The 20,178-nt window shown below is 33.9% G+C and overlaps 1 protein-coding gene across 8 annotated transcripts in view; it reads right to left on the bottom strand.

Moving 5' to 3' along the window:
* DGKB (diacylglycerol kinase beta) overlaps window positions 1-20,178 on the bottom strand; it is a 694,510-nt gene that overhangs the window by 307,091 nt on the left and 367,241 nt on the right. For all 8 annotated transcript variants that reach the window (XM_072783961.1, XM_072783954.1, XM_072783956.1 and 5 more), the window contains one exon: window positions 2,552-2,616. In XM_072783961.1, coding sequence (XP_072640062.1) covers window positions 2,552-2,616 — 65 coding nt within the window. The remainder of the gene's footprint in view (window positions 1-2,551; window positions 2,617-20,178) is intronic.

The following is a 20,178-nucleotide window of genomic DNA, read 5'->3' as shown; positions in this document are numbered from 1 at the left end:
GTTTAGAGAGTTATGTAAATGCCTGTAATTCTGAGTGAAGACAGTTTACAAAAGTATAAATTGAACTGTATATGCCAAATGACTTGGTAAGACACGCAATTTTAGAGCTGTTAGCTGAAAAATAGATAATACACTGAGCATCTACTATATACCTGACATTCTTTGAACTCACAACAGAAATCTGACCTGTGTCAATCTAGAAGGTATTTTCTGTTATTATTGTACCAAATGAAATATTCCTTTAGACTATGAAATATTTATTTATCTCTCAGATTTATACATAAACTTCAAGAGGATTTACATTTTACAAATACATTGGGGTATACAAACACATTGGTGTACATATTTAACCACATATTAGGCAGTGAAGAATGCCATAAATTAGTACTCCAATCAATAATAAAAAATTAAGTAGGTATATGTGAATAATAGAAGTCTTATTAAGAAGAATTAAAATTATTCTGGAGAACAGATTGCATTAGCCTTTGACACTTGAAAGAGGATCATAAATTTTGGCATTCTTTTATATAGTATGTCAGTTTGATTATCACATAAATGTATTGATACACTTTCTCTCTACTTTTGATTATCCTTTCTTCCCTCCACCTCTGGTCTTTTACGTTTCTCTCTCTCTCTCTTTCTCTTTCTCTGTTTTTGTTAAGTTTGGGACAAAAATCCTTTAAACATCATCAATTTTCCCCATGTATTTCTTAAAGCCTTCAGTGGACTTTTAAATTGTGAAGCTCCTGAATGGTGGCAATGCATGTCCCATTCTCAAACTGAATTTATTTTTTTCTTGAAATCTGTTTTAATATATAAATATCAACATACAAATGCTTCATGGAATGGCATATGAGTAAGCACAGGCTAGCTATATTTTTTTAAAGATTTTATTTATTTATTCATGAGAGAGAGAGAGAGAGAGAGAGGGAGGCACAGAGGGAGAAGCAGGCTCCGTGCAGGGAGCCTGATGTGAGACTTGATCCCGGGTCTTCATGATCAGGCAGGCCCTGGGCTGAAGGCGGTGCTAAACCGCTGAGCCACCCAGGCTGCCCACAGGCTAGATATTTTAATATGGTTTTGTGTACATTAATAAATATATTCATTTACAGGACATTCAAGGTATATATATTATCATGTGTTGAAATCTACTATAAAGTGAATATAATTACATTGCTATACCAATTTATATTCATATATTTCATGAAATAAAATTAAATCTTATAAAATGAAAATATTCTACATTTATAGAAAATTAATAGGTGCAAAATTTTAATGAGATTTTGACTAAATTTTATAATACACATGGCACAAAATTCACATAAAAAAGTATACAGTAAAAATTTAGTCTCCACCCCCAACCACTTAGGTCCCTTTTGCAGGAGGAACAAAAGTTAGGAGATTTTTGTGAATCTCTCTAAAGATAGTATGTGCACAAGAACATACTCGTATATACACTTATTACATTTTCTGAAAAGCAAAAATTGTGCCTGGCTGAACTATGAGAAAAAGACAAAACATAGTATCATGATTTATGATTTCTAGACTTGTTAAACTAACCAAATACAGGGAGCACAGAGCCTTGGGCTTTGAGCATTAATATATAAATCATTTAAATATATTCATAGCAATGCTGTTTATTATTTTGAAACTTTCTGAAATGAACACAGTAGAAATTGGTATAATTGAAGCAAAAATGATTCATTTCTTCAGTCCCATTTTTTCTAGGGAGTGTAGTGAAGATAGTCTTATTTCTGTCTAGAAATGGGAAAGCTACAAAATCAAAGTTTTCCCTATGTCCCTGAATGTCCAAAAAAAGTCAACATCTACATTTGGAAGGGAAAAATGTGTATTATTAGCTACAGTAGCAAAACTAATTCTGATCAGCAAGACCTTCTCCTTGAAGAAAAAATCTTTAAAATTAGTTTATGTTAGCATTGATAATTCCCCAGTTTATTTTCCATTTAGCTGAGGCCAATACTGGATAGACAGTAAAAAAAAAAAAAAAAAGAAAAAATGAGAGACGTTACTTGATATCTCTGTAATACTCAGTTACTCAGTGTTATCAAATCACAGTTCCATATTTTTCTTTGGGACTTAGGATGATCACCCCTCATATCCTTAGCCATGTAAAGACCTTCCCATATCTATTGTCTATCTATCTATCTATCTATCTATCTATCTATCTATCTATCTATCATCTATCTATCTATCTATCTATCATCTATCATCTATCTATCATCTATCTATAGATAGATATAAATATAGATATAGATAGATAGATAATATTATTTTCACCTTATACTTGAAATTCTTCTTTTCAACACATAAGAATGGATAAGAAATAACCACTGTACTCCTCATAATAGTCTTTTTTAAAAACAAAGAGGAAAAATTAAATGCATTTACACTTTTGTCTCAATACTTAAACACACACCCAATTTTATTCAGCCATAATATGTAAAATGTTTTATACCACATAGTGATCCTTCTCATGACATAATCCATCAACAGCAACCACAATTTATAATTTCATCATTGAGTACCTTACCTACTGTTGAATTTTTCTGGGTGTTTTTCTCTCATGATGTGGAATCTGTGTGCAATGGAAGCATCCTAAGGACAGAAATAAAAAAGAAAAAATGAGACAGTTTTTGGTCCTACTATCTTACTGAAATAAAGATTAAGAAATAAAATTAATAAGTAATATTTTAAATTAATTCTTTCTTAACAATATTGTTCCCAAGAAGATATTCTAAAATTAAGAAAAAAATGAGTAATCTAACATAAATTCAGTGCAAGTGTGATCCATGTCATTATTTCACCACTGGTTACTTGTCATATTGGCTTCTAGGAACTGATTTCTATTTAACTTATACATCTCCTTTATTAAATGGTTTTGATCTCATGGCCAAAGTATGTTTATGGTAGTATATATGAACATAAATGTTAAAAAAGTAGTTGAAAATATTGTTACATGTAGCTGGAAGGATGGCCTAAGTAGAGCAATAATCAGGTGGAGTAGTTTCTAGTCCTTTGAAATTAATTATGAGTAAAAAGATAGTGTGAGGGTGCATATATAATAAAGGTAAGTATAATACAGGACTTCAAAGTTTGTTAAGAGTGTCTTGAATGTGTTAATTATCAACTATTCACTCCATAAGCTACTTTCAGACATATCTTGCTTATGGAGAAAAGGAGGCAACAAAGAGAAAAAAAATATTTTTGGAGAATTGGTGACAAGTACAACTAGGCTCTGAGACTCCAAATGTACCAGTTCTGAAGCCTAATGGATATCTTTATTTTAAGAAACCCACTCAGAGTTTCTATGAGACAGAATCACACTCAGCATGTGAGATTGGTAGAATATTGTGATTCAAGCTTTTCAAACACAGACTGTTCTTGCTGACTTTAAACAGTTGCCCCTGTTATATTCCAAGCAAGAAGATATTTTCCCATTCTTCATTGACACATGATTAATCACTCCAATGAGAAACTAATATATTTACCAGTCATCTCAATAGAAACAGGGCTATTGTTGCAATTAACTGTTAATTTTGTTTCATAGTGCAGATGAAAAAAAGAAAAGAAAAACTAAACACAAAAGAAATAAAGAAGTTGTGTATTTGAGAGAATCAAGAAAACACTAATCAAGGATTAAAAGTCTAATGAATGAAATGAAAAGGCTAATGTGCTTACTCATGCATAACAAAGCATGAAGCACAACAAGAGAGGGACCAATGCCCACTGCAGATGGCAGACCTAGTTGCTTTTCCCTACAAGATAAAGCTGTAATAGCACTGCATTTTTTTCTGCACATTTTAACATCTAAAAATCATTAAGTAATTGAATTAATCCACAAGAGAAAAGGATACAAAGATACAGGTGTACAGAGAAACACTTATTAAAAAGTTACCCTCAAACCCCTGTACAGTTTGATATTCTAAGATATCTTTACTATATCTACATGGTCAACTTACAGGTTTGCTAAGAAATAGGAATATCAAGATGGTTCACTTTTATTGGTTCAACAACTCTCAAATCCAGTCACAGAGTTCCTTTTTTTTTAAATTCTCACTAGTAAGTCATAAATATATTTTATATTGGAATATTGCCTTATTGTGGTATGAAATTATAGATAAAAGTGTGAGCTGGGCTATTTATGATATATTATGTGACTTGATCATTAATTTTTAAAAATAATTTATTTTGACGTTTTCCTTAATCTGGTTCAAATCAATTTGTAATACCTCGTAATGAAATGCATACATCCAGTAGGCCAGTTGAACAAAACGCAAAGGAATATGATTCAAGTACAAAGAATGTATGATCAATATTGGTTATCCATAGGGAGATTATCATTGAATTTACTTCTGCTTAAATTATTTGCTCCTGCTAATGTAGAGAACTGAGACTTTTAACAATATATTGTGTAGCATAATTTGCTTCACAAGCTTATATTTTTGCAATAATACATCTCTTCTTTATGTTTCCAAAGCAACATAAAAAGGACAGAAGGAGAGAAGAAACAAGAGAATAGGGGATGCAAAGAGAGAGGATATCTAAAGAAGATCATTTAATTAGACTGGACTATAAACAAGTAAACTACTAGAAATATAGAACACCAAATAGCCAAGGATAAATTGAATGTTAGCTCTATCTCCAAGATACTTGGGCAATGGATTATGTAGTAAAAAAGGGGATAAATAAAAACTAGTGAGGAACACTGGCATGTCTTTTCCATGTGTTGAATGGGTTTCACCACAAAAAGAGTTGGCATTGCTAACTACAGGATTGATAAGACACAATGACAGCAGGTGTTCATTTGGATGAGAATTCAGACCAAATTCCCATGGGACCCTGTCCCTTTGGCATAACCCCAAGAGGCTTAAAAGAGAAATGCCAGACACTGTAAACGTATCCAGCAGCCATATTTCAGAGACATTTAGGGCTCTCTAACAGGAGGCCAAATTTTAAAAAGCTAAAATAGTGTCATTTTTTAAACACAAATTTTGCCCTTTCTGTCTCTATATACAGCACTCTTTTTTTTTATTCAACAAGTTATTTAATCTAAGTTTCATTATACATTAAAAAAACAACACTGATCTCACAGGATGAATCTGAAGGTTGATATAATTATGCATATAAATTTCCCTATGTATAGCACTCTTAAGGAACATAAATTAATCAACATTTCTTCCATACCTTACAATGGACAAACTTTAAATTTAGACAGACTTTTACTTCCAAGACTTGTAACTTTGAGAAAAATTACTTATTTACTGTAAGTCACAGCTTCTATATCTTTAAAAGAGGTAACTGATACTCCATTATAGTATTTTGGTGAATATTTTTTGAGGTTATTTTGTATAGCTGAGGTGTTCATATATTTTATATCCACATCAGAATTTTATTGAAAGTAAAAGGGGATGCTAAAACATAGTTGAAGTGCATAATTTTGAAATATATATTTACTGACTCTCAAATTGGTTTTATTATTTCCTGAAATTATAAAATACTTTTATCTTAAGTTAATTTAAAACTTAAAATCAGATCTAAGAATTAAAAATATATATATCCATCTTTATTAAAGCAAAACGAATTTAAATATCACATTAATTTTCTATGCAGCAGAAAGTAGTAATTTATAAATATATATACACACAGAGTACATACAAATATTCATATATCAGAGAATCAGCTTCTTAGTCATATCTGTCTCTAATACTCTGTCACTAGTATTTTCCTGATGAGTGATTTTTCTATTCCTGTAGGGCTTATTATTTTAATTTAAAAAAATAAAGTCATTCTAAATCTTGCATTTTTAAGTCATTAATTTAAAATTTTTGACTTTCTGTCAATCATAACATTTTAAATTGAGAAAATATAAGTGCTGAGATACCTGAGCCTATAACAAACTACATATTTCCAATTGATTTTTTTGAGGTATTATTTACATATTACAAAATTCATTATTTTAACTGTGCCATTCAGTGAGTTTGAACAAAGGTATACAATAGCCACTTTCACAAACATTATATAGAATATTTCTATCACCCCAGAAAGTTCCCTAATGCCGTCTGCATTTATGTACTTTTACACTTACACATATCCCCACCACCCCTTTTAAAGGACACTGACCTGCTTTCTATTACTGAGATTCCCTTTTATAAAATTTCCTATCAATGGATTTAAAAGTACTCTTTTATGTCTGGATTTCTTCACTTATTGTAATACTTTCAAGATTCAGCCATTTGTTCCAGTATCAGTGGTTTGTCACATTTTATTGCTAAACAGTATTCAATTGAATAGATATACCACATTTACTTGCCGGCATTTGACTATTTATAAATAAAGCTGCTATAAACTTTTGAGCATAATTATTTTCATAAACATGTGTGATTATATCTTTTGAGTAAATACCTAGGACTGAGACTGCCCAGATGTATAATAAAGTTTATATTTAACTTAAAAAAAAAAAAACCCTACCACATTGTTTTTCAGAGTAATTGTACCATTTTGCATTTCTACCAGTAATTTTCGAGAGCTCCAATCACTCCACATCCACAACAACCCCTGGCAATCTTTTTATCATTCTAATAAATATGCAATGGCATCCTTGCTTATTAGCCTTAGCCATTTGAGCCAGCGCCAACTGCTTCATTAGAGGGATCTGTCAATTCTGATGAAAATATAAGATTTGAAAGTTCTAGTGTAGACTTAATGGATGTTTCCAGTACTACCACATCTGTTCATCCTTGTAGCTCTTATACATTCTCAGCCAATGAGCACTCTCTGAAATCCCACTTGTGGTTTCTATCCCATGATCACCCCACATATGGCCTCAAGGGTTTTAAATAATTATTTTTCTATTAAATTTCTCCAAGAGATATTCAGACACTATATGCTTAGAGTCTCCCTTAAATAATTTTAATCTGTCAAACCGATATGATCTTTTTCATTGATTAAACTATAAATAAAAGAAAAAAGTTAAAAAAATTCATCATACCATTACTGTTTAAATACATTTTCCTTATTGTTGATTGAAACTGATTATCTTTTCATATGCTTTTGTCTATATTTATTTTTGTGTGGAGTATCTATTCAAATCTTTTTTTCATTTTGTTCGTGATCACTAAAAATATTTATATTAATAATCATAATGATGGTAAATAGTAATAAGTACATATTTACTACTCTTAAGGCACTATTTTAAGCTTTACATGTAGTATTTCTTTTAATTTTCATAAAAAATTAATGAACTAGCTACTGTTATCTACATTTTATGAATAAGAAAGCTGAGGATTATGGAGTTTAGAATCCTTCTGACCAGACAGGAAGAAGCTGTGGAATTAACAGGTGAATACATGTATTGTTTGCTAGCGTTGAGAAAGCCATGCAATTGCAACTATTTTCTTTCTTTCTTTCTTTTTTTTTTTTTTTACTTTTTTTTTGGTTTACCTTGTAGAGTTTTAAATTTTTATATTTCAGAACATATCAATCTTTTATTTGAATTTTGACTCATTCTTAAATTCTTTTCAACATAATTAAGTAGAATACTTTTTGTTTTTGCTCTTATAACTTCATATTTTCCACTGTATTATTTGAATCATTTCAGGTTTAAAATATATATAGAATTTGTTTAATAATAATCTACTTTTACCTCTTTGTTTGAATACACAGCTAATTCTATAATAAATTTCCATCTCTATCTCTGTATATGTTACCTCTGAGCTATACCAAATTATTTTAATTATTCTAGTTTTGTAATACATTTTCATACTTGGTTGGGCTAGAATCACCTTAAGTGATTCTAATCATTGGAACTTGGCAAAGTTTCTGCAAATGTGATCAAGTTAAAGATTAATATTGCTTGAGTGATTCCTTTCTGCCTTACACTTTCTTTCTTTTGGAAAAGGAATGTCTAACTATTCTACTGTTATTTTGAAAGCAGATAACTTGTTTTCTAGTTTCACAGGCCCACAACAGAGAAGTTTGCCCAGTATGAACCCTGCTGAGTCTCACCTATAACAGATTTCAATGATTTAAATGATAAGATTTGGGACTTGGAACTGATGATATTGACATAGACCTTTTGATTTGAGTTGATGATACAACAGATTAAGACATTTGGAGATACTGAAATGAAGTGAAAGTATTTTGCACGTGGGACAGAATAAATCTCTGAGGGCCAGTGGGAAGATAGTAGTGGAATGGACGGCAATCCCTTAAATATATCTGTCCCTAAGCTTAAACCTTGGAACCTGGAAATATCATCTTACATGGTAAACTCTTTACGAATGTGATTAAAGATCTTGAAATGAGGAGATTGTTCTGAATTACTTAAGTAGACCTGAATGCCTTTACAAGTGTCCTTAAAAGAGAAAGACACAGGGAAATTTGACAGAAGAGGAGGATGCAATGTGAATATATACCATATAGGTAGAGATTACAGTGATGCAATCAGACATCCAGCAATACTGGCAGCCACCAGAAGTCCAAAGTGGCAAAGAACAGATTCTCCCCTATAGCCTCTCAAGGACCATGAAACTGTTGACACCATGATTTCTGCCCAGGCATATGAAATTTGGACTTCCAGACCCTTGAACTGTGAGAAAATACACTTCTATTGTTTTAGGCGACCAAGTTTGTGGTAATTTGTTACAAGAGACAAAGGAAATCTATACACCACCTATTCCTATAGTTTCTTTCAGGAAAGCATTATCTTAATTTTGTCTGAATACTTAGTTCATTTATTCTCTCAATTTTTGTTGCATTATTTTTTGTATTTAGCATGTTTAGAGTTAGTAATTTAACAAAAGCAATATAAGAAGATAAAAACAGGCATCACAAATTCTATATGTCAACTACATAAAGTGGACATGAAACAAATAGCAAAAGCTTAGAAAGGTAGAACTTCTTGCTTTTCTGGAAAGACTTAATTCAACCCCAAATACTCCCACTGAGTATCTATTTAACATGGCATTAGAGGTCTTTAGAAATACAACAGATAAAAAAGAGGTATACGTATTACAAAGAAAGAGAAAAACTATCATTATTTATAAATAACATCATAAACTCTATAGAAAACCCAAAGGAGCAGCCCAGATGCCTTAGCAGCTTAGCGACGCCTTCAGCCCGGGGCATGATCCTGGAGACCCCAGGATTGAGTCCCACGTCAGGCTCCCTGCATGGAGCCTGCTTCTCCCTCTGCCTGTGTCTTTGCCTCTCTCTCTCTCTCTCTCTCTCTCTCTCTGTGTGTGTCTCTCATGAATAAATAAATAAAATATTTAAAATAAAAATAAAAATAAATTAAAAAAAAGAAAACCCAAAGGAATCAAATGAAATCCACATAACAAGCATTTAAGGAGCTACCCAGATATACTAATAGCATATAAAATTAGTAGAAGTAAACAAATTAAAACAAAGTAATAGAAAATTATCACTTTCATAATAACAAGAACAATTACAAACATCAGGGGAAACTACCAATGTGAGTCCTACAGAAGCAAATGATAATTACTAAAGACACAGATGCATGTCATCCTTGAGTTGCAATGATTTAAAGAGGTGGGAGTTCAAGGACATGAGAAATGGTAGTTTCTTCTAAACTTGAGTTCAATGGAAGCGCATGAACTTTTCTCTATTACAGGGCATTTACTGTCTCTTGGGATTGGTTTTTGAGGTGTGTGTGTATCATTCCACAGGAACTCTGAGGCATCAAGTTGCACATCTGCAACTTAACCTGCTATGAAAACCTCAGATGCAACCCATTGTGGACTTCTGTTAGTTAGCTTTTGATTATATTCCTGGGACAACCAGGGCATTTTTCTAGAATTAAAAATTTAGACATAGAGAAATACATTACTGAGAGAAAGATGACAGGTGTTAGTCATTTAGAACCAGTCCCTGGAGTAGGAGATGAGATTTGCTGAATGGTAGATGCAGGCTCAAAAGCAGAGCTTTCAATGAGGAGACTTTTGCAAAGAAGTAGCTTCACTGTGAGCAGACTTTTCATGAATTTCTTAAATATAAAAATTTCTTTAAATTACCTTCTCTTGGATGATGGCAAAAGTTATAGTTAAGTTTCAGTTTAAACTATTGCTCTCAAATTTTATAATTGTCTTTTGCTTTGTTTTGTTTTTTTTCCCCAATTATTCAGTGAAGTTGGAGAGAACAGTGCCTTTCTCTCTGTCTGTCCATGTTCTAAAGGGAAGTGTGACTTGGGGTTCTATGTGAGATGAGGCCTGTCTCCACGTCAGCATCTTCCCACTCTCCTTTTCATTTATCAAGAGACCCTTTAGGAAGTTGGCAGTTTTACACTGAGAGAAGCTGTGTCATCAGTGTCCCTTATAAACCGATGACACACTCTAATCTGAGGAAGTGCATTATTCTAAAGGGAAAGAAGTTTATTCCTGTTAAAAGACTCTCAAAAAGTCTTTGAGAAGCCGATATGGTCATGCAGAATACTGAAATAAGTAAATTGAAGCTTTTACAACACCTAAGTCCTTCTGGATAATGTGATAAGATAGTTGCCAGACCCAAAAGGATAGGGTGACCTGTAGAAGATGGCCTTGGGAGAAAAAGACATCCAGTCGCAACACTTTTCATTGAGGTAGCCAGGGATATAATTACCCTAACCCACTTTTCTCCTTCCCATCTCTAACTGGGGCTCTCAACTGGCAAAGTCAATGAGAAGCAAAAGGACAAGAACAATCTGATACTATACAGGATATTGCCCAGTCAGACAATACAATGTAGAAGGGTAGAGAGGGGATCCAGACAGGCAAACAGAAGTAATCCAGAATAGAGGAATTACAGTCCTTAAGATTCAATACTCATATCAGACTAAAAATCTTTATGTAAAAACATAGAATTCTAAGAAGCATAGCATCAAATATATGGAAAAGGATTGATAGTTAAGGTGACTATTGCTATATCACCAAAGTATCAACTATGATACACAAATATGTATGTATACATATGAATATAAAGTATGCATTTAAAAGTTTTAATTAAATAAAATAGTTATTACATGCTACTTGGAGATAAATACTAAACTTTCTCATTTTAAAAAGCAAAACACCTTAAATAATTTGAGTTATTATTTCAGAAAATAAAACCAAAACCAAATTTGCCATTATTACCTGAAAGCTCCTTATAAGTTTAGATGTATGTATTAAGAATGAAGTGTATACAGGGTTGCCTGGGTGGCTCAGTTGGTTAAGTGCCTACCTCCTGCTTTTGTCTCAGATCACGATCTCAGGGTCGTCAGATTGAGCCCCACATCAGGTTCCATGTCCAGTGTTTAGCTTGCTTGGGATTCTCTCTCTCCCTCTCTTCCACTCTACCCCCACCTCCCAACCCCAGCATGCAATCACTCCCTCTCTCTTAATTAATTAAGTGTATTCACAGAAACTTTTCCAGCTTTATCAGAGTGATGTATCCCACATAAATATATTTCCACTATATGTTGCACACTAAACTTTTACATTTTATTAATTTGGGCTAAAAACTATTTTTTATGTATGTAGATTTAACCTAATTAAGCTTAGTTAATAGATTAATCCCTTTTCTCAATAAAATTGATAAATAGCATCAATTTTAAGCTCCTCTTAATGGCTAGGGTTATCTCGTTAGGTATCACAGATCTTGCACAACAACACACATGACCCTCAGTGTGCGAAGGGCTGTTCGCTCTATGCTCAATCACTTCAGACTATTATGTTGTGCTTTCTGGTTTTCTTAAGACGTTTTTACTCCTTTTCTCTTCTATCAGATCAAACTCGTAACTTTTACTTTTTGCTATAAAGAGCATGTCTTTCCTTAGCAGTTTCCTCTTGTTTCACTGATTCTAATTTTCATATTTTGAAAATAATGGAACCTTAAAATCTAAAAACTAGAATTGACCATAAATATTGTTCATAGCCTTCATGAGCGAAGTGGATTAAACAAAACCAATACAGGTCTGGAATATGGCCAGTAAGCACAAAAGACATATAGTCTATATGTTCTTCAACAAGTGAATCTCAGAAATTTTGTGCATAAACTTTGAGATAATCATTATAACCTAAGTATTTTATTATACATAATTCCTAATTGGCCATTTTAATCCAAAAGTCACAACTGATAGAACAATTATCTTTGATAAATAAATATTATTGAGATGTAAGCATTATATTTTCATCTGTAAAAATTTGTTAAAACTGTAAGAGATTATGGCAAGAGTGAAAAGAAATGTACAAAATATTAGAGCTTCAATTGGGAAACAGAAAACCCATACTTAAAATTACAAAGTAAAATGAAAAGATTTTACTTAAACCTTAATAATCTCATTAAACATTTCTTTTTCTTAAATATATTTTATACAGAAGATATCATGAAACCAAGCCGACTAGTTCAAGTTATTAGGAAAAAATATCTGATCTTGGAGAATCTAGAGAGACATGCCAAGAGGAGAACCTCTATCATAAATCCCACTCTTGCTCTATAGAATATAACACATGGAGTTAGTGCTAACAAAAAAACTTCTAAAACAGTTTCTTCCCTTATCCTTAAACTTTGTGAACAAAATTGTCAAAAGAATAAACTTAGTATACTTGTACTATTATCAGAACTATATAATTTCTATGATCAAAATGCTCCTTTAAATACAAATTTTGTTCTCCTAAGCAAATTGCTAACTTGTTTTCACTGAATTAAAAACAACTACATTCCTCTCAAAGTGCTTCTTTCAATTAAAGTAGATTTGGAGGCCTAGAAATCTCAAACGAACCAAACAGTATAGACTACATAATTAGTGACTAAAGTGCGATTCAAATAAATTGCTTTATAATTTTAGTTTTATTCCTAATGTGGAACAATCTAAGAAGATCTTAATTACATGAAAACCTATGAAAGTTAAATTTATAACAGTTTTACTAACAGTAAATCTTTAGATCAGAAGCTCCCTTTTTATAGAGCCTAAGGTTAAAACCAAAGAAGTGTGCAGTAATACAGGCAGATTGGCTAATATTTAAATCAAAATTATTATTTTTAAAAGACTGTACAATAAGATTTAAAATTTTTTACATTTCACAGTTTTGGTGAGGCAGTGATTAAATTGGTCTATAGTAAAACTCTCTACATAGTACAGCTCAACTCAAACCACAAGGTAAACCTGAAATTCTGGAGAAAGACTAGTGTTACAGTGTAGTCCTGGAAAGGGAAACTAATCATTCCTCTTCAAAGGGTACAGATGGAATCCAACCCATAAGAAAATGTTCTGTTTTGGGTCTACAGAGGAGGATATAGGTCAGTATGAAAAGATACTCTTCTCATGCCTAACAAGAGAGAATCTACACCCTTCTGACATTTAAGGTCTAGGATAGGCCGAAAGTCAATGAAAACAAGTCAGGGCTCCAGGGAATGAGGGATTGGAATGCTACAATGATGTTAAGGCATAAGGACATAAAACAGTGTCCAATTTACTGAAACTTCTAAGAAAGGCAGTGGCTTGCTCCTAGCCAGGCAACACAGTAATTAAAAGCACATGTTCTACAATCTGACCAACAGCTCCTATACTCATGCATCACTACATTGATGTTTTTTCATCTAAAAAAATGAAATAACCCATATCTACCTCATCAGTTTAATACTAAGATCATTTTTCAAGGATCATTTTTATAGGGATTTCTATACCTTGGCATAAAGCCTAATAGTGAAAAAAAAAAGAAAAAAACAAGAAAGGTATTATTCCATTGCTCAGGTACTGGGCAAAAACAAACAAACAAACAAACAAACAAAACTACTAGTCTAAGAGAAGAAGAAACAAATTGATAGCACCGTAACAAAGAACCAGTCCAATTCTTTATATATCACCTGACTAGAAAATATTTACAAAAGACAACTTTGCAAAAATAAGCAAATGCCTAGAATATTTCACAAATCCTGCTAGTGTCCACTGAATATTGAATAATGCGTTGGTTGTTATTTTTTAAAAACTCTCCACAGTAGAATTGTTATAATTTGCACTCTTCTTTACCAATTTGGAAAAAATAACAAGTATATGAATTTCAATAATAAAATATTTATTATAAACTTTTTTGAAATACTGAATTGAGAAAAATCAAGTCAGTATCATATATTTCTTTCTGTTCACAGTAAACTAGATTCTTAGCTCTGTTTTCGTTTTTAGAAATCTTAAGTATTTTGCTATTATCTATTATCATCAATAATCATGATTTTTTCAGTTAAAACAGAAAGATTGGATTTGTCAACTACATTATGTCTGAGGTTGATTTGGTCATTACAGTACTCATTCAATCTGATAAAAGCTGCAAATGTGTTAACTGCTTTGATGTAATTTCAGCAAATGCAGAAAGAAAGTCTTGGTGTCTTTGAATACTCAGGGGTTTCGAATGCATGTAGCATTTTTCGTAATATCTGAAACTAGGCATAATTCTTGCATTTGCAAAATAAAGTTGGCACCTGCTGTGTGATTACCAGTCATTATACTGGCTTGGTAATGACAAAGGTGGTATGAGTGCCACCAGTAAATTGAGGGAGATGGGATGAAGGAAGAGTGGTGAAACAAGTAGGAATGAGGGCTGAGGTAGAGCAGAGGGGGCAGAGAACTGAGATTGAAGAAAATAAAAGAATTTCTGTTTACTCTCTGTAGGTAGAAATGGGAGTAGGTCTCAAAGGTGAGGGTGAAAATAATCCTGGGGTGTGGGAGGATACTGGAATACCACATTGGGGCAGGGACATGGACAGTTTATCAGAACCCAAAATAGGATAATTTGTATGGGAAAAATATAAAAATAAGGCTCTCTATAGAATACTCATAAAGCCAATGAATGCCAACAGGCTGATGACTGGTGCAATTGCACTTGTCTGGTGCAATTATATCATCTTTATCCCATTTAAATCTGCAAAGTAAGTACTACTGTAAAGAAAAAATGGAAAGGTCATTGATTTACACACTCTACATAACTCATCAAGTTGGAGTAGCCAAAACATAAACCAGAATATCTATGTCTGTATGTAAATAGCTTATAGTCATGTAGTTCATTGTTCTAAAGGCCTTATCTTAACAACTGCTTCAAAAATGACTCTAACTTTATTGCAGGAATGGTTTCCAAATAGGACTATATTCTTTGTGTCTGAAACACAATTGATAGCAATAGTTTGGTTGATTTCAAAAGATATCTAAAAGTGACACCATATGATCTATTTATTATATTTATTAGCTTCATATGAGGGAAGAAATTCATGGAGTATTAGACCACACTTCATTCTCTTGTTCCTTCTTCTACTTCCATCACTCCACCTTCTCCTTCCTATCTGTCTTCATTCTCCGTCTTCCCAAGTATATACCAAGGAAAGTCCCTTCGGAAGAGTTCATCATTTTTCTCGAAAATATTCCTTTCCTAGAAAGGTATACCTACTAAAGGCATTTACAGGGTAAAACTGGGCTGTGGCAGGTGCTGCTTGTTACCTTCCAATACCTATTTCCTCGTCTTTCTAACCAAGAACTCTTACTTCATCTGGGTTGCCATATACCAAGCTGAGAAACAATCAAGCAACCAAACCCTAAATTCTGGGTTCTTTCGTAGCTAGGAATGGTGATCTATAAATTCCCTTTTCATCTTCTACCTCCATCATCACTACCATACTCATAAGCATATGGATATAATACCTAAAAGCTAGAACAGATAACTCAAAAAAAAATGATAAAGGGAAAAAAAAATAGAAGAAGAAGTATGGTCCTATCAAACATCTTGATGGCCAAGATGACTTCCTCTAGAAGAAGAAAGCCATATAAGAAGCCCCTGACTTGTAACTCATGGTTATTTATGAGTTAGAACTTATTGTTCCACGCAGCCAAACACAATCTTAACAGAAACATAAGTGACTACTTAATGCCCTAGCAACTCATTCCTCTGAAAACATAAAGATACAGAGTCTGTAATGGTGATTTCTGAGAAATATTTCACCCGATTACTTTTCTTCTTTGGCTAAAATTACAAAACTTTGTATTTTTGTACAGACCTCTGTGATTTCTAAAGTGTGTCTTGCAAATTATATATGTTGACCTCATTACTTTTACTAAATTAGATATTTAACCTTTTTCGACAGAAACAAGGCAGAGAAAATATCTTTATTTTAGAAAAAAAAAAAAGTCTTTCTGGGTTTAATGGCTTTCCCGAGGTTACGTGGCTTGCCTAAAGGGCACATGAGTTTGTCTTTGATACCTCAATCCATAACACAGGCTGTGACTTCCTTGTTTATCCCTGTAATATAGACAGTTGACTTGACATTCATTTGGTTGATGGTCTTGTCTCTAAGGTATCCCAATATTAATTGCTGTCAATGCCATTAATAGCCCATCTTTTCTAAAACAACTAATATTATTAAAAAATAATAAGAAGAAGCTGCTTGTGTCCATGATTCTATTCACAATCTAATGATAGGTTTCATTTAATTAGTGATGTATTTCATAGATAGTATCAGAAAACAAAATAATGTTGAATGGTTCTCACTAAATAATAAGAAGTCGTACTTATTCTCTGTTTTCCAGAATAAATATGACTTTAAGTGTCCTTTCCTGTAATCATAGTCCTTAAAGAAAATGAAATCAGTAAGTCAGTAGTTTGACCATAATCGGACTCCTAATTTAAGTTAGAACTTAGGTTCAAATTTCTTCAGCAAAAAATAACCTCATGCCTCAATGCTACAAAGAACATCATACAAAGTGACCACAGAAAACACCCACATCAGTAAACTAGTACTTTAAAGAGGATAAAGAGCTATGATATCATACTCATGAATGAATAATATTGGTAAGTGAATTTGCAGCAGACTCCAGATATAAAATTATATTGCTTCTAATGTAATATAAAATTAAAATCTACTCAACAGCTAGAAAAAATTAAACTTATAAGGAAAACTTGTTCCTGTTAGCCTACTTTTACTATCCCCAAACAAGGCTATAACTAGTCTATTAAGAATCTTCCTATGGGCAGCAGAAAAAGAAACAATCACTTCAAAAGGTTTTATGTACTGGACAAGGGAGCAGTCCTAATGGGGAGTGAAAGGTGAGCAAAAGTCTGGGATAGAGGTGATGGCTCTAGCTCAAAGACTTGGGGGGAAACCCATAAATAACAATGAAAGAGGGGCCCTGGGAGGCTCAGTGGTTGAGTGTCTGCCTTCAGCTCAGGGCATGATCCTGGGGTCCTGGGATGGAGTCCCACATTGAGCTCTCCACAGGGAACCTGCTTCTCCCTCTGCCTATAGTCTCTGCCTTGCTCTGTGTCTCTCATGAGTGAATAAATATAATCTTAAAAAAATGAAAGAGGATATATCAAGCAATCCTTCAGTAACATTTAAACTACTTAGTCATTGAAGAAAGAGAAATTAAGGAGTCAATCCCATTTATAATTGCACCCAAAAGCACAAGATACCTAGGAATAAACCTAACCAAAGAGGTAAAGGATCTATACCCTCAAAACTATAGAACACTTCTGAAAGAAATTGAGGAAGACACAAAGAGATGGAAAAATATTCCATGCTCATGGATTGGAAGAATTAATATTGTGAAAATGTCAATATTACCCAGGGCAATATACACGTTTAATGCAATCCCTATCAAAATACCATGGACTTTCTTCAGAGAGTTGGAACAAATTATTTTAAGATTTGTATGGAATCAGAAAAGACTCCGAATAGCCAGGGGAATTTTAAAAAAGAAAACCATATCTGGGGGCATCACAATGCCAGATTTCAGGTTGTACTACAAAGCTGTGGTCATCAAGACAGCGTGGTACTGGCACAAAAACAGACACATAGATCAATGGAAGAGAATAGAGAATCCAGAAGTGGACCCTCAACTTTATGGTCAACTAATATTCAACAAAGAAGGAAAGACTCTGCACTGGAAAAAAAACAGTCTCTTCGATAAATGGTGCTGGGAAAATTGGACATCCACATGCAGAAGAATGAAACTAGACCACTCTCTGGCACCATACACAAAGATAAACTCAAAATGGATGAAAGATCTTTTTTTTTTAAATTTTTATTTATTTATGATAGTCACACACAAACACACAGAGAGAGAGAGAGAGAGAGAGGCAGAGACACAGGCAGAGGGAGAAGCAGGTTCCATGCACCGGGAGCCCGATGTGGGATTCGATCCCGGGTCTCCAGGATTGCGCCCTGGGCCAAAGGCAGGCGCCAAACCACTGCGCCACCCAGGGATCCCTGGATGAAAGATCTTAATGTGAGATAAGATTCCATCAAAATCCTAGAGGAGAACACAGACAACACCCTTTTTGAACTTGGCCACAGTAACTTCTTGCAAGATTCATCCATGAAGGCAAGAGAAAGAAAAGCAAAAATGAACTATTGGGATTTCATCAAGATAAGAAGCTTTTGCACAGCAAAGGATACAGTCAACAAAACTAGAAGACAACCTACAGAATGGGAGAAGATATTTGCAAATGACATATCAGATAAAGGGCTAGTTTCCAAGATCTATAAAGAGCTTATTAAACTCAACAGCAAAGAAACAAACAATCTAATCATGAAATGGGCAAAAGACATGAAGAGAAATCTCACAGAGGAAGACATAGACATGGCCAACATGCACATGAGAAAATGCTCCGCATCACTTGCCGTCAGGGAAATACAAATCAAAACCACAATGAGATACCACCTCACACCAGTGAGAATGGGGAAAATTAACAAGGCAGGAAACCACAAATGTTGGAGAGGATGCGGAGAAAAGGGAACCCTCTTACACTGTTGGTGGGAATGTGAACTGGTGCAGCCACTCTGGAAAACTGTGTGAAGTTTCCTCAAAGAGTTAAAAATAAATCTGCCCTATGACCCAGCAATTGCACTGCTGGGGATTTACCCCAAAGATACAGATGCAATGAAACGCCGGGACACCTGCACCCGATGTTTATAGCAGCAATGTCCACAGTAGCCAAACTGTGGAAGGAGCCTCGGTGTCCATCGAAAGATGAATGGATAAAGAAGATGTGGTTTATGTATACAATGGAATATTCCTCAGCCATTAGAAACGACAAATACCCACCATTTGCTTTGACGTGGATGGAACTGGAGGGTATTACGCTGAGTGAAATAAATCCATCGGAGAAGGACAGACATTATATGGTCTCATTCATTTGGGGAATATAAAAAATAGTGAAAAGGAATAAAGGGGAAAGGAGAAAAAATGAGTGGGAAATATCAGAAAGGGAGACAGAACATGAAAGACTCCTAAGTCTGGAAAACGAACTAGGGGTGGTGGAAGGGGAGGTTGGTGGGGGTGGGGGGGTGGGGGTGAATAGGGGACGGGCATTGAGGTGGGCACTTGATGGGATGAGCACTAGGTGTTATTCTGTATGTTGGCAAATTGAACACCAATAAAAAATAAATTTATAAAAAAAAATAAACTACTTAGTCATGTTTTCCAACTTAAAAGTAAAGGCTTAATCCTTATGAAGGAAAAGCATCTTGTATTGTGGTTCAATTGAAGTAAATACAGTGGCCACACCTATTAACACAGATTACACAGATCCACAGAAGTAATGGACATTAGGAACATTACTTTCTGCCTTATACAAATCATGAACCCCTGTAAAGTGTCCTTGCAAAGTCCATAATAGGAAGAGTAACAAAGTCTTAAACTCCTAAATGACACAAAATTACAAATATCAAATTACACATGATTCAGTACTCTGTGTACTACAAACGATTTGTCATGGTGGCAAGTTGTTAAGACATGTAACACTTAGGGATGCCTGGGTGGTTCAGCGGTTGAGCGTCTGCCTTTGGCCCAAGGCGTGATCCTGGAGTCCCAGGATTGAGTCCCATGTCGGGCTCCTTGCATGGAGCCTGCTTCTCCCTCTGCCTGTGTCTCTGCCTCTCTCTCTCTCTCTCTCTCTCTCTCTCTTTCTCTCTGTCTCTCTCTCTCCTCTCTGTGTAGTCTCATGAATAAATAAAAAAAATCTTAAAAAAAAAAGAAAGCCAGGACTCATAGCTCCTTCCTCCTCTATTTGCCCATTTTCCTTATCTTCTCTTGTTTGCTGTGAAAACAAAGTTCAGATGCCTTTGATCTGATTTTTCTGGAGAAAAGCACTATAAGAGAAGGATTTATATACCTCTTATATGAGGTATCTAAAAAAGACAAAT

The sequence above is a fragment of the Canis lupus genome, chromosome 18, assembly GCF_048164855.1.
Source record: "Canis lupus baileyi chromosome 18, mCanLup2.hap1, whole genome shotgun sequence".
Classification (NCBI taxonomy): Eukaryota; Metazoa; Chordata; class Mammalia; order Carnivora; family Canidae; genus Canis; species Canis lupus.
This window is presented reverse-complemented; position numbering and strand designations above follow the sequence as displayed.